The sequence below is a fragment of the Pelodiscus sinensis genome, chromosome 2, assembly GCF_052426305.1.
Source record: "Pelodiscus sinensis isolate ZL-2025 chromosome 2, ASM5242630v1, whole genome shotgun sequence".
NCBI lineage: Eukaryota > Metazoa > Chordata > Testudines > Trionychidae > Pelodiscus > Pelodiscus sinensis.
The window spans coordinates 96,730,652-96,758,248 of NC_143053.1; the positions used below are offsets into that span (position 1 = coordinate 96,730,652).

General features: G+C 38.0%; 1 protein-coding gene and 1 long non-coding RNA gene across 5 annotated transcripts in view; both read right to left on the reverse strand.

Moving 5' to 3' along the window:
* The window catches only part of NETO1 (neuropilin and tolloid like 1), a 77,051-nt gene that overhangs the window by 15,735 nt on the left and 33,719 nt on the right, over positions 1-27,597 (reverse strand). For all 4 annotated transcript variants that reach the window (XM_075921051.2, XM_025183821.3, XM_014572696.4 and 1 more), the window contains exons 5-7: positions 10,302-10,343; positions 10,066-10,193; positions 2,447-2,675 (exon numbers count right to left, since the gene is read on the reverse strand). In XM_075921051.2, the coding sequence (XP_075777166.2) occupies positions 2,447-2,675; positions 10,066-10,193; positions 10,302-10,343 (399 nt within the window). The remainder of the gene's footprint in view (positions 1-2,446; positions 2,676-10,065; positions 10,194-10,301; positions 10,344-27,597) is intronic.
* Positions 10,564-13,480, reverse strand: LOC149525308 (uncharacterized). The gene is made up of 3 exons (XR_016348805.1): positions 13,432-13,480; positions 12,009-12,130; positions 10,564-11,293 (listed from the first exon to the last, which is right to left on the reverse strand). It is a non-coding gene; the product is annotated as an uncharacterized LOC149525308 (long non-coding RNA).

A 27,597-nucleotide genomic window follows, 5' to 3' on the forward strand; every position in this document is an offset into this window, starting at 1 on the left:
AGAATTGTATATTCTAACCATAAACTTATTTTATTTACACATATGCACCCATCCTGGAACACAGATACTTAAACAGCATGTAGGCTAAGTCTTCTTTTGGATTTCTCTACCTTGAATTAATGCCCAGTACCCAGAGAGCTACTGTGCCTAATGAATAGATTTTAATGAGAAAATGAGGCAGAAAAACTCTCCTGCTACTTGAAAACCATCAGGGCCTCTGCCACTGCACAAGGTATTGCTCAATAAAAATGAACACCATCAGAATACGTATTCCCAAGCATGAACATTGTACATTAAGAAATGGAACTTGGGAGGCTATATATGTGTAACTGTGCTACTTGGCAGCAACAATAAATGAACAGAGCAGCTATTTCCTAGTTAGTCTCACAGCTCCTAGTCTTTAGGATTCCTTTTCTCTGTCCTTTATGTTTCTGAAAGATGTGTGACAGGGAACGCTGCAAATCTTCTCCTCTCAAGGGGAAGATCTCATCATTTCGATGTGCCACTAAACACCAGACTTTTCACTCCCTACCTGTTGTGTCTTATCGTTGGCATATTAGACAACTGATTTAACTTTGATCTCAGACACAATAATATTTTATGTACATAACCATCTGTGGACAACTGGCATAGTATACATGAATTTAGCCTTTAATGTGTGATAACATTTTAACTTGTCAGTGATAGTTTAGAAGAATCTGACCAATTAGTATGGCATGGAAAAATTATGAACCATCCTGACAGATTATGGTTTAGCACCCGATACCTATTGTTCATTTTGAAATGGTTACTCATCAGTTGTTATTGGATATGGGTTTTTTGTTTGTTTTCCTTTTTCTTCTTTTTTGGCTGAGTCAGGTTCACAGAACTGTTTCCAGGTTTCAAGGAATACAGATTTTTAAAAAATAGTTTTTTTCTGTGTAAGACTGAATTTCAAAGCTGTGTAAACATATACAGCACTTGCTCAAATCTTGGTCATAAGTTTATGATTGTATGCATTACTCTTCAGTCTTTTAGAGGCAATGAATCCTTGGTGCCTATTTCTCTGTTTCTAAGGTAACAAAGATTTTTTTTCTCCCTCCCCCCCAATGAAACAGATGAATCAGACCTTGAATATTCAAGGCTTCTCCAGCCATGGAAACAAAGCAAAGAGCAGTATCATCTCAAAGGAATCTCTCTCTATTTTAGACACAGGGTTGATTTATAGACAGGAGGAACACAAACTACCCTTACAGCTGCAACGTGAGAGAAATGTGACAAACACAGTGGCAAGCCAGTAGAGTATCAGAAATTTTAATCAGAGTCAAATTAAGGCATTACAAAGGCTCACCTCCACAGTCTCTTTGCTTCATCGTAAGGTTCATATAGAATACAGATGAAAAATGTATTTGATTGAATTATGCATACATTCTACTCATTGATGGCTTTCCACTAATTTTTTTTTTTAATTTATGGAACTCTGGCTATCCAGCTATAAGTTATTGCTATATTGGTTTTACCTACCCTTCCTCCCCGGGGCACTTATTACTGTGTGTGCTGCACATCAAATGTGAGATGCACCGCAATGAAGATTATATGTTTAAAAATCAACATGAATTATCATTTATAAATAAAAAGCAGTCCTTCCCTAAAAAAACCTATATTGTTATTTTCATTAAACAAACATATATGCTCTTATCACAATTGGTTTAAATTAATCATTGATGTTAGGACTGGTCTAGATAATAGTTACTCCTACCATGAGTACAGGGACTGGGCTAGATGGTCTATCCAAGTCCCTTTCAGACCTATTTTTGGTAGCTGGCAATGCTGCTGTCTTTGAATCTATTTGAAAATGATTGTCTTTTGTTACCTTCAAAGGCAACTCTTTCCTCCTGATCTGAGTGCAAGAGTTGTTGCTGTTTTTATTCTATGGATTAAAAGAACCCAACAACAGGTTGTCCAAAATGAATACTAATCAAATTTAAGTTTTTGTATCTTTTATAAACCATAACGTCAGTTTCTGGTTGATTTCTACGGTTACTAAAAATTCATTCAAAGGATTTAAACTATCATTCCTTGCTCAACTGGCTAGGATGTACCTTCTTGATAATACATACACATCCTCTAGGGATAAAATAATAATACTACAATTTTCCAGTTCTTTTCATCTTAAGGTCACAAAGCAAATAGTCAGTCATTAAGCTTCACCAAAAACTCTGAGTTTGATCACCTTTATCTTAAAGAAATGAAAACTGGGGTAGATAATGGTTAAAAGACTGGTCCAAGGTCACACCCCTTTAACCACTGCCTCACATATCACCAAACGGTGTAACGTATGGAATAACAACATTGTTTGTGATTTTATTAGTTTGTTAAGTTCTTACTCTGTATGAAGAAAGTGTCATTAACAGTTTATGAGACTTGTATCAGCTGACATTGAAAAATAAAGTGTTTGGAGTCTTACGTTCTTGGAAAGATGTGAAGAGCATCTGGAATCGGCTGTTTCGACTGCCTTCATCTGCCCACATGCGGATTACCCCAAGACCTGTACGCAGCATCACATCATTAGCAACAGTGCTACAAAATTTAGCTTTTAAATCCTCCACTGAGCTACTTCCATCATAGACAGCCACAAAATTCCTTTTGCATTCATTAGAATTCTGCATTTCATAGTCCAAGAAGCGTAAATAGATCTACAAAACAGCAATAAAAAAGGGAGAAATGTGTAAACCAAAAGAGAAACAACTAAACAGCACTTTCCCCTGTGGCCAAAAAACAAACAAAAAAAACCAACAATCCAAAATTTTAACTATAATCAGATCACTGTCTTTTTTTGCTATTAAAAGTGACAAAAGACTACTTTTATTGTTTTTGAATTAATACAGTAACTGAGCACTGCTTAGTCTTAATCACCATTTTGCCTTGTTTTAAAGTTGAGTCCAGATGAGGCCTTTACTTCCCTATGCTGAGACCCCCTGCTTCCAATTTAAAGTCTAAATGTATCCCTTTTATGAGAGGCAAGTGTATCTTCTAATCATTCAGCTGGATGACAGGTCAGAAACTTCTTCCTGTACAGACACAATATTCTTCAATTACTCACCCAGCCGAGAGAATAATAAGGCAAATACTTGCAGCTCCCTCCAGAGAGTCAATGTGTGTCATTCTTGTGACATGGCTAAGCTCCACTGACTCAGGAAGTGAGAATCTAGAAGCCATTCAGAACCCAAACATTAATCTTTTCATGTTTCCTCAAGCAGTCTGGCTACCATCTCACTCTTTTTCAACAAAGCCCTTATCGTAAAGTCAACAGGGATGAAACCAACAGCATTTCAGAGACATTATTAAATCTTTATAGTGTTTTAAGATTTAAAAAAAAATCTCTCTGGAATTTTAAGCCATCTTATCAAACGTAACTGAAATAATCACCGGGGCTAACAAATTCAATGGATTAGCTTATGCATCATTAATGGAAACTTATTCTCAATTAAAATCTATATGACCTCCAATAGGAAAAGTCATGTTACTGATTTGAGAGTGTTTGCTTATAAATCAAAGCAAGATGAAACATAATAGGATTACAGAAAGTAAATTAGAGGTTAGGCAATCACATAATATACAACTAGAACATACAATAATCAGCACAATTTAGAAAAACAAATAAAGAAAGCTAGACATACAGTAGAAAAGAAATAGTGAAATATACATGTATTTGAACCCAATGGTTGAACATATCCCAAAACTGCATCTTTATTTTGAAACAAATACACCCCCCCCCCCAAATTATTTAGCAATCAGCCTCAATTCTCTTCCCAATGAACTTCCTGCACAAAAGAAATATCTGAGTTTCAAATAGTTCTTGCATTGAAAAGACAGAAGGGGAAGAGCACATGGTCTCTATTTTTGTGGCTTTGTGATAGCATATAAGCATAACTCCTCCCAGACAATATGGAGGAATCTAGATTTCATGACACAAATTTCAAAACTCCTATTGCTTAGAATGAAGGGGCACTATTTAACAGCCTGCCACCTCACTGTGTAAGTCCTGTGGCACTTAGAGACTTACATCACATGAAGTGGATTTTACCCATGTAAGTTTATGTTACATGGAAAAGTAAATAATTAAAAATATCCATAGTAAGTATATTTCTAAAAAGTTAATCTGTCTGCATTTTGCTTTTACTTTCACCTCCCTATCTGTTCTGTTCAACTCTTTCCCTGGTTCCTTTCTCCCGCACTGAAATGTTGCCAAAATACCTCAACCTCTTTTCCCTCACATCCTCACCATTCTCCTCCTCCTTCCTCTCTCTCCCAACTACCTCAGATGTTCCTCTGTTGCTGATAGCTGGTTTCTCTAGTCCTAGTGGGGATTCCAGTCCTCACAATCACTCATAATTCCTCTTCTCCACTTCAAAAATACTATTAACCACTGGTGCAGATTACTTCATATCCAATAATCTTTTACAAGGCTTCCATTTGCTAGGAATTCTCAGTACATCTATAGGAGAAGCTGGAAACAAGCAACAGAGTCTCCAGCAAGCACCCAGCCAGAGCTGTTGAAGCCATCAGTAGAGGACATATGAATCATGGACTACCACTACTCTTAAGGGCCAGATTGAGAATGGCTCCTAGACATTCCTGTGAAACAGGGAGAGACAAACAGGAATTCTTTCCCCTTCTTCCCTGGTTGTGCAGGGGTTTTCAACAATAGCAGCCCATATGCTCTGGAAAGAAGCATATGCCCCTGGCCAAAGCAAAACTGAAAAAAATTTGGTAGATTGGATGTAGACAGAGCCATGACACTTCAGTACTGATGGCTCTGGAGTACAGTCTATCACATTCTACTGAATAGAGCACATTGGTCAACTCCTGTGTGAAAGGCAGAACACCACAGAAATTGTAGCACAACCCTTCCCCCCCCCAGTGCTTGTCTTGCTCTAGTGCTTGACCTGCATAATCTCCTGCTCTGGATGGTGATTTACATGTTTGTCTTACTTTCTTATGATCCTCCACCTTAGACGGGAATTGCGGTTATCAGTTATCATTAAGGAGGGGTTAGCAAAATACCTGGCTTTTCCTGAGGTCGGAGCCAACCACATACAATGATCTGGCTGGCAGATGTGTGGTGAGCAGGGTCACCAAAATCCTCTGCTAAGGACTGCAAGCAGTGGTTTACCAATATCACAGTTCTCAAGAAAGTGAAGCGTACAGATCCACTCTCACATGTGGGTCTCTGATATGGAAGCCCAGAGTGCCTTTATCACATCAGTGTAGTTAACAACTATGATTATCCCCCAACTTCACTTTCCAGAAAGAGTGAGCATCTAAAAGTATGGCTGAATCTTTCTTGCCAACTTCATACCCCCTTCAAAAAAAACCAAAACAACCCCCCCCCCAAAAAACGAACAAACAAAAAAACCCCATACAACTACAGAGTAGCTTCCAGACTATAATCCCAGTAAGACTATAATTTTTCTACTTTTTTCCCAATTAGGTAAAAGAAAGTCCCAGTGAGTGCCCTTCAGTATTTAGAGTTAACAGCTATAATTCATGACAAAATAAATCAGGGGTCATTTTCATCACTTTTACATAGTACCAGTCTCATAATATGTTGTAGCAATCAGTGCAATTTCTTGATCCATTAGCTGTATGCGTTCACTTCACAGGTTCCTCTTTATTTCTGTAGGCTTTTGCTTTAAAGATCTCCAATAGCCTGACATCCTTTACCATTATAAAAAAAAAAAAAAAAGGAGCCAGTTTCTGAAAGTAGCTTAATGTAGCAGCAAACAAGCAACAAAAAAGGGTGATCATGTGGATTTTACCTCACAGTTTTCAAATAAGCCAACAATCTTATGTTCATAAATGACATATTTGCTAGTCCAAATTCTGTTTTCATTCACAGGACTTCAGCTATAGCATTACTAGTATAGCTGTGAGTACGGTTTGGCATAGTAAACACAGATCTGTCAGAAAGCAACACTGATGCATTGGATTCAAATATTTAGGTTAAAACACCATGGCAGCCCAGAACAAGAAAGTAGCAGCATTCCAACGACAAAATGAGATTTGTATATTAAAGCCAAGGGAGATCAGACTCTGCAAATTTCCATGTGTTCTCAACTCTGATTGTCACAGGAGTTCAATGCTTTCAGAACTTCATATGAGGAAACCCAGGCTTGATCAAAAGCTCACTGAAATCATTTGGTGCCTTTCTTTGGACATCAGTTGGATTTGGATCAGTCCCACGGTGCTTCACAAGACCAATACTTGAGTTTAGTGTATTATTAAAAACTGAATTACAATTAAAAGGTCTCTGACAACTAGCTATCTGGTCAATATATTTTTAAAGAAAGCTAAACGTAATTTTAAATACTATATTGCTCTAGCTTGCCTTTGCCAATTTGTGTAGTTTCATGATTACATATTCCTATTTTACTTTAACCTGATGATATGTCAAACACCCACACAAACTCTGGATGCGGACTAGAAAACAGAATATATCGGGAAAAAAAAGAGTAAAACTGACTGTGCGAACTCATAATAGGATTGAAAACTCATTGAAGTCAGCAGGAAGATATTTATTGATTTTCCTGAACTTTGGGTCAGGCTTAAAGTGATTCAACTGAAAATGAGAGGAATTTTTCTTATTTTTCTAATCTCATTTACTGTGATTGTAAGTGCTATTTGTAATACCGATACATAAGAAACTTTCATATATAAGTTAATGGAGTCCTTTAAAATGAATGTAATGCCCTCTTCTAGCCTCTGTTCAGGTCTTTGAAATCAGCGGCATAACTCCCAATGTGGAATAACTGTGTTGCTAATATATTAAGAAAGCACTTGCACATGGCTATATTTAGCATTTTGTGGTCTCTCTCATTTAACTGCATAACCACTGTATCTCCTTTTTCCTGACACAAATGTGGAAAACTTCAGTTGAATCCTTTTTGGCAAACCACAAACTCCATATAACATTGGAGTCAGGGAAAACACACCAGCACAGCTTTAGAGAGTTTGTTTTTACAGTGCTTTGAGATGTCACTGCAAATGCCAATGCTATTAGCAACAAAAATGACAAAGCTTCACTGCTGCTGTGGCATATATAATTTATATCCCCTGATCGCATTATGATTTAAATAATTGTCTTGTCACCTTTAAGGTTTGTATTTTTATCATAATAATGAAAAAGCTATGCTGGGTAAATAGAACTATTTTTTATTTAAAATTTGAAAGTAACAGAAAGCCATGACTGAATATATTAAAGGAAAAGTTAGATTGTAAACTATGAATAATATATAATTTCAGTAAAACAGTCAGATTATAATCTCCTTACTGTGAATCACTTTTGATGAATTCTATTTTAATCTTTCACCAAAGGTTTGGGCTGACAATGTGATTGATTAGGCAGGTTAGGAAAAAGCTTCAAACCATTTTCCAGAATAACTGTCAATACATGTGTGCAGAGAATCAGTTCTTTATAAGGCACCAAACAAAGCACATAATAAAGGATTTGTTTAGCTGCCAAAAATAATGCATGTGAAAAGAAACTCCTTTCACTCTGGACCGGACTTCAAAATCCTGTATATCTTGCCCTCCTGCTGTAAGGTGACGGGTAACGTAGGTGAGCCTAAGCCACCCTCCTGAACAGTCAGTGGAATAGGAACAGACCAAAGACGGGTAGGGGTGAATGGCTTCAACACTTTACATTTTAGCTATTCTGAACTGTGGAACAGAATAAAGGCAATCTGTACAAGCTGCTGTAAATCAGAACACCACTGGGAGCTGCCCTAACTTATTCTTCAGGCTATGCCAGCTCAGAAGCAGCCCAGAATTAGGAAAACACTTTTTTTTTTCTGATACATGCATCAACAACTAATTTTGCACTATGGTGCAATAATTGTTTTCATTGTACACATTCAACATCTAGCAAACTGGAAATCCCATCTATTTAATGGAAAGTTGGTAGTTATATTGAAATTACATGAAAATAACCTAATAAATAGGAGCTGAAAGGAGGTATTTGCAATAAACCTACCTCATCCTTTGCCACACAACTATTCAGCATTTCCTCTAAACTTTCATTAACAAGAGATCAGTCATCTAATGTTATGCAATACTCATGACAACTTTTCCTTTTGGGGGCTGAATGGGAAATATTATAATAGACACATACAGTTGCAAGGCACATGCAGCTGCTCTGTAATATTGTACACTGGTTTCTCTCTCAGCTTTCCAAAGTTGGTGTGCACACAGACTAGTTGGTAAAGCCTAGACTCTGATGCAGTTCCTACTGAACATCGACTGCTGTGCAGCCTTTTGAAGATGTGTATGAAAATAGGCGAGGAGCACAAAGCTACTCCACTCAAGAAGAGAAGAGAAATGGTGTGCTATCTGAGAGGGTGTGTCTAGACTACAGGGTTTTGTTGACAAAGCAGCTTGCTTTGTCGACAGAACTGAATGTAGGGTACGTCTAGACTACAGGGTTTTGTCGACAGAAGTTGTGTCGACAGATACTATCGACAAAGCTTCTGTCGACAAAGAGCGTCTAGACTACATTCAGTTCTGTCGATAAAGCAAGCTGCTTTGTCGACAAAACCCTGTAGTCTAGACACAACCCTAGATGCAATAACACCTTCTGTCGACAGAACTCTGTCGAGAAAAGGCGTTATGCCTCGTAAAATGAGGTTTACCAGCGTCGACAAAACTGCTGAGTTCTGTCGACGTTATGTCGACAGAACTCAGCGGTAGTGTAGACGCAGGTATAGTTTTGTCGACAAAAGTCCACTTTTGTCGACAAAACTCTGTAGTCTAGACACACCCGTAGTCTAGACGCTCTTTGTTGACAGAAGCTTTGTCGACAGTATCTGTCGACACAACTTCTGTCGACAAAACCCTGTAGTCTAGACGTACCCTAAGTGATTAATCTTGATGAGTAAAGCTGCACAATAGTGTATTTTTCACTTGGTGGCTGAAACCATAACCAAAACCTGAAATTTTTTAATACTATTATTTGTGTTTCATTTTCATTTTGACCCTTTGGGTTTTATTTGTGTGGTTTTTTTTTTTTTTAAGTAAATCTAATTTTCAAAATGAAACATTGGCTTGAAACAAAGTCAAGATGTTTCATCTCAAAAACAGTCTGAAAAAAATTACTGATCAAAATGATTAGTTAAATTTAATCTCAGTTTCTGAATAGTTTTAATCGAACTAGGTGAATAAACTATTTATCTGAACAAATTACTCTGCTGTACTAGGCTGGTCTTGGACAAATGACACTTTCCAATAAAGCCAAAAGAAAAGGACTTTTAGATTAAGGGAAACCATCACTTTGTTATACAACCGGTCCCTGACTTACAAACACATCGACGTTCGACCACCAACTCTTACAACCGGCCTCCCATTAAGCACAACCCTGACTTATGAATGGTTATCTGCACTTACGAACAGCGTGGTCCCATTGAAATGAATCAGGTCCAACTTACAAACACATTGAGTTACGACCAAGTGCTTGGAACATAACTTGTTCGTAAGTCGGGGATGGGCTGTAATCTATTTGAAACACAATGACAAGGAAAATGGATAACCATGGTGGAAAAAAATAAGAATGGGGAGTCTATTCATCAACGGCTTGCTCTCAGGGCTTAGACTAATGATATGAATTTACTGTCCACATCAGGTTCTGTTTTCATTAATTTCCAGGATGACAAACAGAAGATATTATTAAATTTGGCAGCATATTTTTAAGCATTACATATACTAGACACGTGATCTTAATGTCAACATGAAGATCGGGAGTGAAATATGGAAAATGAAGGGATACATCACATCACAGGTAATGAGATCTTCTGATTTTTTAAAGCTAGGAGTAAAGATGTGTTGAAGAAAATTACCCATTATTCTATCCCCATAGTTATTTATAGTAAATGAAGGTTACTTGACAGCAAAGTGACAAATTACCCTCCAACACTGAAGGAAAATAGTTTAAAAGTTCAACACTGCAAAATTGCTAAGGCAGACCCATGTGTGCAAAGAAATATACCCCATACTTTTATTAAGTGTCAAACCAGAAGGAGATGGAAGACTGACCTTGGATCGTGGTGGTGCTCGGATGTACCATTTACAGTCAACTGCTTCCGTGTCAGAAGCTTTTCCTTCCTTCACAATTTGCACAGATTCCACAATTCCTTCAGGTCCTCCCATCTCAAACTCACAAACTGAACAACAAAATACCATAATAATGAAACCTGAACAGCAAGCAAAAAATATTTTCTACAGCAGGAGGCAAAGGCCTCTACGTTTTATGAAATATCTAACATACCAACCTGGCAACGGTTTCAAAACTCCCAAGTCCTTAAAGTCTGGATCTTAAAAATTTAGAAAGAGAAAATTAGTCTAGTTCAATACTTCAGTTATAACACTGAGCGAATTTTCATTAGAACATTGCGAGCAACTGTGGAAAAATAATTACACACATTTCCCCAAAACTTTTAAAGGCCACAGCAACAATTGATAATATGCAATATTTTACTATTAAACTCTTATTTTCCATCATGCAAATTTGCTATGGTCATAATTTTCTTGGTCTCCAGACCCATCTCTTAGCACTGAATAAAAGATTTTTTTCAGGATATAATAGGGGGCAGGAGCATCAGACAGCCATCCTTTTGAGGTTTTGATGCAGCAATCACATGCAAGTGGTTCTCTCTCCATATGTTCCATGCCAAATCCCCTTATCTATTTCACAAATCCTTGCACAACACAGTCACCATGGCTAGAAGACCTTACACAATAGTTTAGGATATCTGAATGATCTGCAACCCTAGTTGATAGTGGCTCAACTACTGCACTGTTTTGGCCAAAAAAAACCAAAACCAAACAAAAAAAATCGGCCCTTTCATACATGCCATACCATTTTTCCAGAGACTACATTCAGTGAAGAAAGTTAACAAATATAAATGCAGCCTGCTGTTTTAGTGCAAACACACACATGACTTTCAAATTTCAGAGACACTTTGTATCCTATTCCTAGCCAAGTACATGACTTATGTGAAACAAGGTTGGTCTTCGCTCTGTTTCCCAGTAGACAGGTATCACATTATGCAAATCAACATATCACAAAGTTTGGCACAGTAAGATGATGCTGTTGAAGAGAAGCCCAAAACTGATATGTAAAAGGGACTAAAATATTTCAAGAGAAGATGATCTCTTGAGATTAGATTAGATTAGATTAGTCACTGCTTAGGAATAGTGTATCTTGCATCATCATTCTCCTTGATATGCATGTTCCAGCTTTCCAGAGGCTGTCTCTATCTTCCTGAGAAAGAAAAACAAGAAAAAAGAAGCAGCTGGTTTTGTTATTTTTGTCAAAATTCATAAGATTTGGTCTCATATTGATGAAAAATACTTATAGGAAACCCATTTCAATGACTTCTGGACTTTTCAGAATTCTGACTCAGGATTTGCCCAGACTTGATTGGGATAGTTCAAGATATAAGCCATGGGAGAGTTTGGTCCAATGAGTTAGTGTATTTGAAAGATTCTATTACATTGTCTCAGATTTTCATTGTCTCATTGTATCAAAAGCATGAAACATCTTCAGAAACATGGAAATGGAGCAAAATTTCTGCAATTCCATCTCAACTAGGCCTAGTCAAGCAATACAAGCACAACAAGAAAGAATGTTTAGTTAACTGATCCAGTAATGATATATTGGCTTTAAAAATTAAATCTGTAAAAACACCTTGTGAAACTGCATATTTTGCTTTGTATGCATTTGTGTTCTCTCCAATTATATTTTGATGTTTCAGAATATAATCGTAGGTAAATGCCCATAAACTAAAGGGATTGCACAGACATATCTGAGCAGACAACCAGCATTAATTGTTAAGCAGAAGACATTTTACAGAACAATGCTAAACTTAATTAGATGTGCTAGTTAATGAATTTTCATATCAATGCCTATAGCTGATAGCAAGACATTTATATAACTGGAATATATTTAATTCAACTACCAACTCAAATTAACATACAAATCATAGAGTCCGATGTACAATGCAGTCATTCAGTTTTCTCTAATAGCTGCTTTTAAATCTTCATGGGTGGGATTCTCATCTTTCAGACCACTTCGTGTTGCATGTGTGTCACATTCTGCCTGGAGAAGAACAGTAGAGAATTCTTCCTTTGCCAGGGAACTCCTGAGTAGTAGAGGGGGCTCTGTCATCTCCTGCTACAGACGCCCCCTCACAATGTAAGGGGAGGGGATAGTGATGTGGGCAGGAGAGAGAAATGGCAAGGGCCTGGCAAAGATGGACTCTGATGCACAAATCCTTGTCGAAGAAAATTACATCCACCCCTTATGCAGAGGCATCTTGCTCTTGAACTGAGAGGCTCTAAATCAACAGCCTCCCTATTGTCCCTGTCTCAGACAGAGTGTGGACTCAGGTGCAGGTGGTTGTATTCATTTTAATCTCAAAGGGGGGAGGTGTTATTTGGAATATTCATAATAAGATTTAAATAAGTCAGTTCAGTACAAGTGCCTAGCACAGCCTCATCAATTTCTTGTCTTCAGTTAGCAAGGGTGTGTCTAGACTACATGCCTCCTTCGACGGAGGCATGTAGATTAGCCAGATCGGAAGAGGGAAATGAAGCCGCGATTAAAATAATCGCGGCTTCATTTAAATTTAAATGGCTGCCCCGATCTGCCGATCAGCTGTTTGTCGGCAGATCGGGGGAGTCTGGACGCGATGCCCCGACAAAGAAGCCTTTCTTCATCGACACAGGTAAGCCTCGTGAAACCAGGTTTACCTGTGTTGATGAAGAAAGGCTTCTTTGTCGGGGCATCGCGTCCAGACTCCCCCGATCTGCCGACAAACAGCTGATCGGCAGATCGGGGCAGCCATTTAAATTTAAATGAAGCCGCGATTATTTTAATCGCGGCTTCATTTCCCTCTTCCGATCTGGCTAATCTACATGCCTCCGTCGAAGGAGGCATGTAGTCTAGACACACCCCAAGAGTCAGACCCTTCATACCCCCCACACACACTGTGCCTGAGGATTGCCATAGATGCTTCCAGAAGGAAGAGGGTCATTGTGGCCGTGGTTTACTTTTGCTGAGTATAGGTCCTTCACAGCCTCTCTCAACCCTCCTCTGGATTGTCCCAGAACTTTTAAGTGGGGATAAGAGGAAAGTGGGGACAATTTCCTGAGGATAAAGTATCACATGAAGGAATACAAAATATATGATGACACACTAGAAAACAAAGGTTTCCATCTGTAAGCCCTAGACAGAAGTAGAGTTGGAAAAATTCTGTACTTTGATCAAAGATTCTGTGAAGATTTTCAACTAGAAAATGAAACTACCCTTTTAAAAAAAAATGACTCAACTGGAAGAGACTAGCACAGATCAAGATAAAGTATGACACTTCTGCTGTAGTCTCTTGATTTAAAACTCACCCCACATGCTGTTTCCTTAGATGACTTTCTCCTGTGTCTTACTTATTTCTTCTTTCACTGGCTTATAGAATTTTAAGGCCAGAATGGACCATTATGATCATCTGTCCTGATCTGTTGCATAGCACACAGGCCCAGTAATTTCATCCAGTAATTCTTGTATCAAGTCCAATCAGAGCCAGAGTACAGGCTCACTTGTTCTAAATTTTAAATCAACTCATGTGGAAGTTCCTTGAGCTTGATTTCGAGATGCTGAAGATTTGCAGCTCCCCTGGACTTATACTGGAGATGTGAATGCAGAGGACTTTTGAAAGATGTGCCCTTCTGTAGCTTTTCTGGAGCAAAATAATGAGGCTTGATCTTGAGATTAAAGAAAAACTAAGGTGCCCAGATGCTACTTCACATCAGCTCCATTAACTATAAACATCTGAGGCACAAATACATAATAAATAAAGCAACAACACAGAATAGAAGTTACACATTATAAACGATGCTGAAATGTAAACCATGTTCAAACAGTTTGTTATTTGAAAACCCATAGCTAGCAGATTTATTGTTTGTTTTTAAATATCACACTAAATGGTTTATATTTGAAGGCTGCTGTTTATGATTTAATAAAACAGATGGTGCTGTTCGTTATTAGCTCTGCTCAGAGTAAAGCAGAGAAGAACCTTTGTTAAGTTATTTATATATTGAGTTGCCAGATCTTCTGAGTGGTAACAAACATGCTGTTGCTTGCAGATGGAGGAAACAATGAGTAAATCCAGGAGGCACAACAAGGGAGAAGAACAGGACAGAGGAACCTCTAAGGGAAACTGGAGAGCATCAGAAAGTAACTGAGGGAATCTCTAGAAGGGATATAGCATAGAGTAGCTCCATGGAAAGGTGCAGGAATGCATTTGATCTATAAATGGAAGGATTTGTAGCATACTGGGTTTGCTTTAAAAGGATAGAATTGAGTAATCACTGGAGCAGCAATGGTTTCTGAAAGAACAGAGGTGTATAAGCATTTGTAAAGTGAATGGTGTTTCAGCCCATTTCACAATTAAATGAACTACTACAAATCAAATATATATGGAAAGAATGATGACTGATTCACTCTCTTATTCATAATAAAATAAATCAAGAGACAAATCCTAGGCAGTGCCAAGTGTCCTCAACTCCTCCTGACTTAAGTGGATGTCACACACATACACAGTACTTCATAAGAGTGTGATACATTGGCAACTTTGCAGTTTCAAACTTCAACAAGTTTCAGACTATAAGGCGACAATCTTATGGACAATTCTGCAACAAAAATGTAAAACTATTATGTCACATTAGAGAGATGCAAATCAAACTCTCCAAAATAATTCTGTATCAAGTCAATTTTTTCCATGAAGTACAAAATATGCCAAATTTAACTTCTGAATGAGCTCACAACACAGATTCCATGATGCCTGCTCTAGATATTTATCTATTGTGCTGGACTACAAGAAAAGTTTTACATAAAAAAAAGTCACAAAGGAGACATCACTCATGACAACAAGCATCATAACATTAGATTCCATCAAGGAACTACTCAAGGAAGAGCAGAAACTTACTAAAGTTGTTAGTTGGGTTATCACTTGCATATAAATAAAAATTTACCAATTTGTTCATTTTTTAAAAGGTAAATAAACCATATCATCTAGTTTCTCCATGTGGAAATAGTAGGCTGTTAATGATAAATAAGGAAACCATTCCATTTTACTCATTAAATCATGTGCTGACAATAACCATTTCATTTCTCCCTGGTTGAAAAAATTGATAATAAATAAGTATTCTAGCTTTCTACCAAGCAGCTAGTAAAAAATTCTAGTACTTACATGTACTTGTCTATTATGGAACTTTTCAGAGAGCAAATTTTAAATATGCACACACACAGGGCACAAAATAGGAACTCAATATGCAAACGGCTAGCACTTAATTTTAAGAGTAATCTTATTCCATAATTTTCAAAAGAACTATTTCCAACACATGTAATCTGTTCCACACTCTCCAATAGAAATTCTCCTATGTAAAAATCAGAGCTTGCACAATTTAATATAGACTAGTGGGTTATTTTAAAGTTATTTCATGTGGTTGTCACTTGGCATTTGAGGATTCAAAGAAAATATTGCAAGACAACAGCCTGTAAAACTGATGCCATTCAGAAGATTTTAAAAGGGACAACTGAACACACACTAAAGCAATCTCAGAAGCAATTCATATATAGCCCTGAAAAGAAAACATCTCTTTTGTGAATTGCACAAATAAGGGGATTAACCTATACAACAAGAGAAACTCCTGTAAGTGAAGCAACTAACTACCCACACTAAATTTAAAAAAATCACTTAAATCCAAATTTTGACTGTTATTGGTGTTTCATGTTTTGAAGTTGTATAGTCATGCTTCAATGCCAAGATTTCATTTAGAGTACTTATGGAACTACCTGAATTACCTGAAGCAATCTCAGAACTGCTACAATTCTCTTTGAGAACTCAGGGAGGACAGGTGAGGTCCCAGAGGATTTGAGAAGGGCAAATATTGTATGCATCTTTAAAAGGAGGAACAAAGAACATCTGGGGCATTACAGACCAGTCAGCCTACAATGATCCCTGGAAAATGATACTAGAAGCAATACTTAAAAAACAGCTTGTGCACCCTTTGGATACATTTACACAGCAGGACAAAAGTCGAATTAAGCTACACAACCTCAGCTACACAATTGACATAGTTGAAGTCGAAATAGTTTAATTCAGCTTTTGGTGCTGTCTACACAGTAGGAAGTCGAAGGAAGAACACTCTTCCTTTGACTCCCCTTACGCCTCGTGAAATGAGGGTGACAAGAGTCAGAATAAAAAGTCCTCCATCTCAATATTATGTTGAAATAATGGCTTCCTGTGTGGACATGCACTATGTTATTTTGAAACAACGTCAGTTATTCCAACATAACACTGCTGTGTAGACATACCCTTAGAGAATAATAGCATTATAAGGAATAGGCAGCATAGGTTTGTCAAGAACAATTAATACCAAACCGACTTGACTTTTTTTTTTTACATGTTTACTGTTCTAGTGGTTGAGTGTAACCTCTCTAGACTTTAGTAAGGCTTTCGACACAGTCCCACATGACACACTCATACACAAACCAAGGAAATGTGGTTTAGATGAAATCATAAAGGTGAGTGCAAAACTTGTCTAAAAACTAATGAAAAAAATAGTTCTCATTGATTTGCTGTTAGGCTTAGAGGGTGCATCTACTGGGGTTCCAACAAGAATCAGTCTTGGGTCTAGTACTTATCAATATTTTTATTAATTATTTGGATAATGAAGTGATGAGTATGCCTATAAAATTTGCACATATCACAAAACTGGGAGTGGCTGCAAGTGCTTTGGAAGACTGAGGGTCAGAATTCCAAACAACCTTGACAAATGAGAAATGTAGTCTTAATTCAAAAGGATGAAATTCAATAAATACAAGTGTCAAGTGCCACACTTAGGAAGGAAAAAGTCAAACACACAAGCACAAAATGGTGAATAGCCAGTTAAATAGTGGTACTGCTTGAAAGAAACCAGGGATGACAGTGGATCATAAACTGAACGAGTCAAGAATGTTGCAAGAAAAAAAAAGGCTAATAACCTGGGGTGCATTAAAAGCAAAGACACGGGCTGTAACAGGTACAATGGTAAGGCTTTAGGTGGAATACTGTGGTACTAATCCTTGGTGCCAGGGTTTAGGGAAAGATGTAGATTAATTAGAGAGCAACAAAAATGATGAAAAGGTTAGAAAATCTGGTCTGTGAGGAAAGGTTAAAAGGGCATGTTTAGTTTTGGGAAAAAATGAGCAAGGAGAACTTGACAACAATCTTCAAATATGTTAAGGGCTTCTATAAAGAGGACTGTGATCAGCTCTTCTCCATATCCACTGACAATAAGAAAAGTAGTAAGGGCTTAATCTGCAGCAAGAGAGACTTAGCAATTAGCAAAAAAAAAAAAAAAATCTAACTTTTGAGTAATTAGGAACTGAAGTAGGTTTCCAAGGGAGGTTGTAGAATCTCCATCCCTGGAGGTTTTTAAGAACAGGTTGGATGTTCTTGTTGGATTTTACATGTCATGTAACATGTTTACTAAGTCCTACCTCAGCACAAGGGGCTGTACTTGATGACCTCTGCATATCTCTTCCAGCCCCACATTTCTATGATTCTCTTCAACAGAAGCCCTGGAAAATGTCTAAAATCATTGGAGCTGGTAATTGCATGCCGGTGTTTAATCTTTTGTGTGTGTGTACAGTGTCTTAGCTTCCTGTATGCTGGCCTAGTTAGATGTAGCTTCTTAAAGGGGAGCCATGGGAAGCTGAATAATTCCATGAGGACCCAGTGCAGAGCAGACTGCAGGGGCAGTAAGATCACGCCCTCAGGCTACTGCGAGGAAGGAAAGGGGACGAAGTCTAGGGTCCCACTGTACGAACATGCTAAAAATTACGGGGAGGTGTGCCCTGGGCTGCTGACTGGTGAGGCAAAGGGGGCAGTTGTCCCAGAGCCTGGCCCTTTAAGAGAGCCCAGCACTCTTGGCTGCCACCACAGCAGCAGTGGCAGCCAGAGCACCAGGCCCTGTAAAGCACTGCCGGACCCAGCAGTGAGGACTGATTGCCCTGAGCTCTGCCACGCCCCCACCCTTTCGGGGGGCCCAGAACCAAGCTCCCTCTACTTCAAAGATCTGTATGTCTATGTTACAACAATGGTACTTCAGCTGTGCCTCTGTGGCAGTGATGCTTCATTTACTGGCAGAAGGGAGGTTTCCATTCACGTACCTCACTGACCTCTCTGAAGAATAGGGAGCTCTACGGAATAATTCTCTCCTTGACCTAGCTGCATCTACAGAGGGGATTGGTCATCCAAGCTGTGCCATGTAGGGTGTGAACATTTTTCACATTTCTAAGTGAAGTAGCAATTTAGCTACAGTGTTACGTGTAGATCAGACCTGACCTAATAGATAACTCTTGGAGCCAAACATCCCTGACTGGCAATCAACAGGGGAGCAAGTCACCCATGTGTGGATAGTGGGGAGGCAGCAAACATACTGAGCACCTCTTCAAGATAACTTCCCACTCCACAGGTGTCCTGTAATGGACTCTGAACTTGACCTGGGAGAGTGTTAGACAACTGCAAAGGCCTTATACAACCATATCTGAATGGTGTTATATGAAGTATATTATGGAGAATGGATGAGCTTTGTACCTTCAGCATTCTAATATCCCAGAACCAACAGGGCTCAAGATTCGACTCCTTCGCTTAAGGGAAAAAGCTCTAAGTTTCCCTAAGAAAAGGGCATGGTTGGGGTGATAATAGTGGTTCATTGATGCCTGCCTATATAACTGACAGGTGGGTCAGAACCTGGGACTCCTGGGACTCTGTGTATGAGGCTCTACAGCCTGCGCTAAAGGTCATCTTACCCTCATCTAGGACTGTAGAGCAAACTTAGACTCCTTACAGTGAGAGAGACAATAAGTGCCGCTACATGGGACAGTGAACCTCACCCAAATGATGTGTGAATTACACATGTCCAGCACAAGACATCCTACAATAAAGGATAGATGACACAAGGTAGTTTGCCATAGGCAGCTGCTAGGCATGGTTTCACTCAGATGGATCAATTTGCTCGGGAGTGCTGCCAAAGTCTAGCATGTACTGGTGGTAGCAGAACAAAGGTTAATTGGACTGACATCTGGGCACTTGCCCTAGATTGTAGATCAAATTCCCAGGGACATGGTGCACACTTTGGCACTGGAGCCACTTCCATACTGCTAGTAACTTACTGATGGGACCTTGTTTGGTTACTTATTGGAAGGAAATGGCTCTCTCCCAATTGTCTGATACAGGGAAGGATTTAGGACTATAGATAACATTAATAAGAACCTATAAACAGCACACACCATAAATTCATCACAATTCCTTTGAAGGGCTACAGATGAAAATAATTAGTCCAATTTAACAGTTTAGAATAGCTAAGCATATTTTTGATGATCTGAGTGGGTTCAAATGGCAAAGCCGGGTCTACGGATTACCAATGACCCCAGCAGAGACAAACTAAAATGCCAGTGAGATGCTTCCTGTTGATGCTCCAGTGCCATCTAGTGTGGAATAAGAACAACTTCATGCCAACTATGAGCTCTATGGCAAAAACAGAGTCTCCAAAGGAATCAAAACAAAATACAGGACTATGTAGCACTTTAAAGACTAACAAGATGGTTTATTAGATGATGAGCTTTCGTGGGCCAGACCCACTTCCTCAGATCAAATAGCTTGATTTGGGGCTTCTCACAGTTTTCTTCCCCTACTTTAATAGGAACACACATGCACTATTCCACTAAGTCTCCACAAATGCAGACACCAGCCTTGAATGTTCCTTTATTCTAACCTCAGTTGGTCACAGCAGAGCAACCCGCAATGAACTTTTGATCTCAAGTGAAGGCTGCAATTGAAAACACTTCAAGGGATCCCATACATGTTTAACTACCCTGATAATAATTTCCGTAAAGATATATATTTGCCACATCATATGACACCACAATTTACAGCAGAGTAGATTCAAATAGCTGCAGGAGGTAGCCGAGTTAGTCTGTACAGGATAAACTTAAAAAACAACAAAAGGTCTGGTAGCACTTTATAGACTAACAAAACATGTAGATGGTATCATGAGCTTTCATGGGCACAGCCCACTTCTTCAGATAACCGGAGTTATGAGTTTAGGATGTGCAGACCCAAAATATATAGGGGAGAAGGGAGATGGGGGGGGGAGGATAAAGAGAAGGGTATGGGAAACAAGGAGCAGAGGGAATGAAAATATCAAAGGGAAAAACAAGTAGGCAGAACTGGTGCCTATAAACACCTGAAGATTGGATAGTTAAAAGGAAGCAGATAAGGATGAAAGGGTATTAACACAAGAATCCACACAGAGCTCTTGGCACCTTTATTGAATGTTAGGTTGGTAAGGTCCCAGTCATTCATTGTCCTGATTGAGGAGATGATGATCAAAGTGAGAACTGAATTTGTGGATGAATTGTAATTCCAATTCCTCTCTGTGTATTTGACTAGAAGAACTGGTTTGCGACAAGACAATTAAAATAGACATTGCTCTTAATCTAGAAGCAAGCTAAATGGTGAAGATTCCATAACTCCTAAAAACCTATGGACCTGAAGGCACTCTATGTGATGCTTGTTAATTAATTTTTTGAAATCCAACAACTGCACAATGAACTATCAGACATACTGCATAGTAGAACTCTTACAACAAAAACTTTTGTAATCACAGGAAATGTGGTTTTACTGTCTATCTGGAAATTTGCACATGCATAGATGAAGAGGTCTAGACTTCTTCTACTTCACTGAGATGCAAATGCTTTCCTCACAAACACAATCTCTTAGTAGAAAAGACAAATGCAGCTACTGAACTCCATGAGTTTACCTTTAGTTTTCAAACTCTGTGTCTTTTGCATTTTGTGGAAGGAAGGTTTAGCCAGACCAGATAGGAAAAGAAATGCATTTTCACCAACTCCAGAAATATCTGCAGGGAGACCCCTATCCTCTGCATTTAAATTCCAGTATCTGTGGCAGTACAACTTTCTCCAAAACTGCACAGTTTCCCTGGTGATTGTGCATAAAGCATTCTGCTATTGCATCGATTTCTGCTTGAAATCATTTGGTGATGGGAAGGCCCTGCAGCAGCAGTTCTCTAGCATTTCTCCTCAAAGCTTAAAAAGCCCCAGGCACTGAACAAGAGCACAGAAGTGTTTCCACAAACTATAAGGAAGAGATCTTTTGCAAATTTTTTTGTTTACAAAATGCCTTTTCACTGACAACTGACAAGTTGTCAAAACAAATTATTGGCTGAAGAGAGTCCATTTCAACAGACCACATGACTTAACAAAAAAAAAGTTGAAAAAGGTTTCAGAATTCATTTAGCTATTTTCTAAATGAACAGTTGCAGTATTTTCATTCAGAATAACTTTTTTAATTTGGAATCTTTATTCGCATTGTCAAAAGAGGAACAAAGGTCACATTCAAAAGAAAATATTTCATAACTATCAAAAGGAAAAAAAGATCATCTCAACGGTGGCCACAGCTTGAGATAGGACATTGGACAGATGGGCCAAAGCTCTTAGGTGGCAAAAAGCCTTCTCTCTCATGCCTGACTGGCTGGTTTTTGTTCACATGAATAAGGTCTCTCTGACCATCTCTAGAGAGAAAACTCCTGTCATCTGAAGAAGTGGGCTGTACCCACGAAAGCTCATGATACCATCTATATGTTTTGTTAGTCTATAAAGTGATACCAGACCATTTATTGATTTTGTCTCTGATTGCCATATTTGGGGTTGGGAAGGAACTTCACATCAGGCAGGCTGATAGTGATCAAAGCTTCTTCTTCCTCTAAATTGTGTGGATGCAGGTCTTTTGTTACATTTATCTGTGTATAACTAATGTACGCATTTCCCAGACTTCACAGGGAGCCTTCAAGTGCCTCGGTCCATCTTATTTTCTACCTGTGGCACATAATATATCCCTCTCCCGAGTTTTCTATTATTTTGGCATAATTTTGGTTGTTGTGTTTAGCATGCAGCTTGTTTGTGGTGGGGTGACCAGTGATAGACAGCTCAGACCAGATTTTCTGGGTGTGCCTTCAGCCATTAAACTCCATAACTCTTATGTTGATTGACCAACACTTTGTGTTTTGATTTGCTGCGCTAGTCCATGAAAATCTGAAATTTTCAGTTTCATGTCTGGTTAAGAACAGGGACATTTTATGGAATCCCAAAAATTCTTAAGGTATAGGAAAATGAGTCTCTTCTCATTTCTATTCTCATGTACTACTTTCTCTGTTCAGCATAAGGTGGAACAAACTGGTACTTGGAATAGTTTTACCTCATTCCAGCTCACAGCAACAAGGTATTTAACTCTTATCTTCCAGGAGATTGTGTAAATCATCTTACATCTGCTTGAGTTCTTCTTATGAACTTTACTTGTGAGAATACAAAGTACAACCACAAAACAGATTAACATTACCAAAGCAAGGTGGCAATAGTCTCCTTACCAATAATTATGGCATTAAGAAGTGTGAATTTATCATAATTTTGTAAAACAGTATATTGGAAATACAAAACTACTCATGGTAGCCAGAGGCTGTGTCTACACTGGCACAATCTTGCACCAAAATGGTTGCTTTTGTGCAAAAACATGCTGCCTGTCTACGCTGATGGGAAGTTCTTGCGCAAGAACACTGACATTCTAATATGTAAAATTAGTGCTTCTTGTGCAAGAGCTATGATGCTCCCGCTCAGGAATAAGCCCTCTTGCACAACTGTTCTTGTGCAAGAAAATTTCTTGCACAAGAAAGCCCAATGGCTAAAATGGCCATTGGAGCTTTCTTGCTCAAGAGAGCATTTACACTGGCACGGATGTTATTGCACAAAAGCACATCTCTTGCGCAAAGGCACATTCCAGTGTAGACGCTCTCTTGCACAAATACTTTGACGCAAGAACTCTTGCGTTAGAGTATTTGCGCAAGATCTTGCCAATGTAGACGTAGCCAGAACATAGAGTTACAAAGGGATCTCAAAACCAAGTGACTGGACAGCAAAATGCAGATGAAATTTAATGTTGATAAATGCAAACTAATGCATATTGAACAACATACTCCCAACTGCACATAAAAAATGGTGGTGGGGGTCTAAATTATCTGTTACCACTCAAGAATGATCTTGGAGTCCTTGGTGATAGCTCTCAAGAAAAGTAAAGATCCACTCAATGTGCAGCAGTACTCAAAAAAAAAAAAAGCTAACAATATTTGGAATTATTAGGAAAGTGATAGATAATGACACAGAAAATATCCACTGTCTCTATATAAATCCATGATAGTCCCATATATTGAATACTGCATGCAGATCTATTTTGCCCATCTCAAAAAATAGATACTGGAATAAGAAAAGAGATAGAAAAAGGCAACAAAAATGATTAGAGGTAAGGAACACCTTCCATATAGGAGAAATTCATAAAACTGTGTCTTTTCAGCTTGGAAAAGAGATGACAAAGTGGAGAGGGGAATATGATAGAGGTCTATAAAATCATGATCATTGTAAACAAGGAATAAACCACACTTCCTTATGACAGTGAGAATTGTAACAGGATAAAAAAGAAAAAGGATAGGACTGTCCTTCAGGAACTTACCAAAATCTATTAGCACATTAGCCAGTTTATTACAGTACATCTTAATGTTAGGTTAATTATCTAGAATCAAATTTTTTTTTAATTCAACCACTACAATTTCTTTATCATTATAGAACATACATAGTGGCAGCTTTCACAATACTGAAACAAGAGAACATCCAACTAAATTAAAAAGAAAATAAAAATTTAAAAAACGGGGTTTTTGGTCTAACGTGTGAAATCTTTTCCTTTCATTTATCTGATATGCTTATGCCTATGGCATATATCACTACATATTTTGCTAATATAAAAATAATTTATACCTGCACAAAGTACAATTTGCCTGCTGCTTGAGTAATAAAATAATAGTGTGAGCAACTCTCATTAGTACCAGTGGAAGATATATGTTTGCATAAACAGGAAAATAGACCTATACTATAACTTTCTGCTGTAATAGCTGCATTTTAAAAAATTAAGTGGATTTTTTAATTGAGGGTTCTTCACCCTTTACATCCTGTAGCCCACTTTATTAGAACAATAACATTTCCTGGACCCGACAGAAACCCAGCACCCCCATTTCCTAGTTCTCAAACGGTATCCTTTGACGTCCCTCCCGCAATGGACCTCCGGAGCCCCTTAAATCACAACTTGAAAAACAGTTTTAAATGTTTTTAGAAATGCAAATACCAATATTTTAAACTTTGGTGGCCATCCCCTCTGGCAGGGGTAGACAAATGATTGTTTACAATCGAACTGTTTCAGTGTGCTACCTCTCTCTCAGAAGCTGCTGGTTTAGGGATTCTCTTGTTCCCATTGAAGTCAAAAAGTAATTTCAGTGAAATCAGGATCAACCCAGAACTGAACCTGGATTTAGGAATTGCTGGATTGGTGTAACCAACCCAAGACTGAAAATGAAAACTGATCTTTCATTTCAGTTCCATTGAAAACACTTTAAATGGCAATTATGGCCCAATATTGCCCTTTGGGAAAAAAAATGCATTCATAGTTGTATGTGACTCTTCACCAAATATTATATAGAACTCAACTGGCCAAATAGAAACAAAGAATAAGTTTAATGAAGTGGTGGATTGGACAGGCAAATTGCTGTTTTGGTTGTGTTTACAAGGAAACTGAGGAAGAAAGCCAGTTTTCATTTTCAGCATGAGGTCAAACATTTTAGTCTGTCAATGTAGTCAGGAGTTTTAAGTGTAGGTCAGCAGCTTCCAGTGGGAAGGCAATAAATTAAATTTCACTTGACCTGCTCAGGATTTTGACTGCCAAACAACCGGATTTTTCCCTAACTTGATCCAAAAGTCATTTAAAGCTCTAGTAATAATATTTCACATTTTAAACCCATTTAATTTTAAAGCATTTCACAAGCTGCTGATTCATATATAAACATTATAATGGAACTGCCAGATACACAAATCTATGTTACATCTAAATATGTATTCAATATTATCAATAATTTTATTATAGAATCAAGAGATTCTAATTATCCAAATCTGGTATTTAAACTACTAAGCCACCCTCATCCAGAAACACTTTTCATATAAATGTTAAATTAGAATCTTTGGAAATAAAGCTTTATATTCAAGTTTATGGTCAGTACTAGTAGTACCTGATTATCTAATCCCTATAATGAAATCTGTATTATAGGAATTCTAGAACAAAAACTTTTCCAGAAAATTGTGTCTATTCCCTTTCTTAATTGTCAAGTATTGGAAATAAAATAAATACAGTAAAAAAAGGGGGGGGGGGAGGGGGGGAGGAATCCATGTAGTAATAGTATCATACAATCTTTTCTTAACTCACATGCTGCAACCAGCAGATCTGATAACATTGCCTCTGGAGCTTCAACTACTAGATAACATCTGGCAAATGATGTTTGTAAGTCCTGTTACACAACATCTCCTGTCTTTTCAGTGTCATCTAAGGGACTGATATGTGACTAGAATAATACATTTTACACTGCCTGCTTTTGTCATATTAGTAAGGATTTTTAATAATAGATGCTTGACGGTGATTTTTTAAAAATCCTAGTTCTTTAGGATTCCTTGGCAGTACAATTTTTATAATATTGTCCAGGAATTCAAAAAACTCAATGCAAGGCCATACAAGGTATTAGATCTAGACTTGAACTGTCAAAGTATTCACATAATCTTGCTAAATCTTTAACATGTAATGATTTCTGAAGCAGTCTTTTTAAAATGCTGGTCATGAACATTTTTTAAAATTGCTTACACCTTTGAAGTTTTCATAGGAATTTCATTACCTTCTCACTGAAGTTTAATTTTCACCAACAAATGAATTCTAGCACAAACACTAAGATACTTCTTTCCATTTGAATTCTAGACTATAATGAAAACAGTACAAATTTCATATAATTAAGTCCAGTCATTGTAGCCTAATGAATCTGAAGATCCTGACACACTTTAAAGAGGTAGCAAATATTTGCTGTATTGATTACGGTATGCATTTTAACATTAAATGAAGATTTATTCCTAAAGAATGGCTCTCTGCAAGCAAGTCTAATGCTCTTGACAGTTATAGTTCAGGGTTTATATTCACACCACAGGAATATTTTGAATGAAAGGTTCTGTATTAATTGCTATAGCAATGTACTATACAAATACAAACATCAGCTCACTTTGTAGTCAGATTGGAAGGACCACTCAAAGAAGAAATGATGAGCATTAAGCACATAAAATGGATTTGTAGATAAATGGTTTTTTTCATTCATCCATCCCTGCAGGGCTTTGGATTCTTTGTTTTTTTTAAGAAAAGCTTTCCTGTGAGTCAAATTCAAGCCTGGTATAAATAGGTACTATATTATTGCTTTCAAATGTGTTGCATTCACTACTCAAACAGTGAACATGTCATCGTGAATTTTATACCTGTCACAATGACTCAAAGCTTCATAAAACTCATGATTTTATAAACATATTCATTGATTTTTTAAAATTATGTTATCAAATTGTTCTATATCAATAGAAAAGATACAGGACCAAATTCAGCTTGACTGAATGTAGGTCCAACTTGGTTTTACTAACTTATATCAAAGAAAAAATTTGGCCTCACTGGTTCCAACCTGCACATCTGGAAACCTGCACAATGCACTTTGCAACCAGTGAATTTCCTGGGCCTCAGCCATGCTTCTCTACACCCATGATTTGAATTAGTAGAACTAGCTACAAAAATACTGAAAGAAGGCATTAGGAGGACACAAGGAATCTTCATGATATTTAGTTTAAAACTTACACTCTGTAATTGCTAACAAACTAAAGATTTTTTCTATAACCAAAAGATCCAAATAAAAAAAAAGTTAGACTTCTACGATTATATAAATGATATAGATAAAAAATAAATGGAGAAAGGATCATGTCTTCATGGATGTTTGTACAATGCTGAGCACAAGAACTGTGTGTACTATGTAGTAAATGATAAACAAGTAAATTATAATAGGTCATCCAGCCCATTCTCTTGGGGTATGTCTACACAACAGCGTTATTTCAAAATAGCATGTCAACACACAAAATGCATTTCGAAATAGCATTTTGCTATTTTGAAATAGCGCATCCACACTGAGTGGACTCTGAATCGCATTTAAGGCGAGCCGAAATCAGTTCTGGCAGGGCTCCAGGTCAAAATTTATTGTGTGTGGCTGCTGCCTGAGGCTATCTGAGGTCTGTGATTAAAGGGACCTCCCCGGACAGCCAGTTCTCAGGTTTTCCTGCTTGCTTGCCTACCTTGATGAGGGACAGCAAAGCATTTTTTCTCTGCGTGCTCTGGTTGCCCTCACTCAGAACACCACAGCAGTACACATGGAGCCCCTAGACACACTGGTGCTTCTCTTGGATGCATTGCTGCGAGCCTGCCTGCACTTTCTGCAGGCTGCCATCTGGGAGGTCCATTGGGGGACTGTCAGTATCTAGGAGGCCCTGAGGGAGAGCTTCCACCCTGAGGA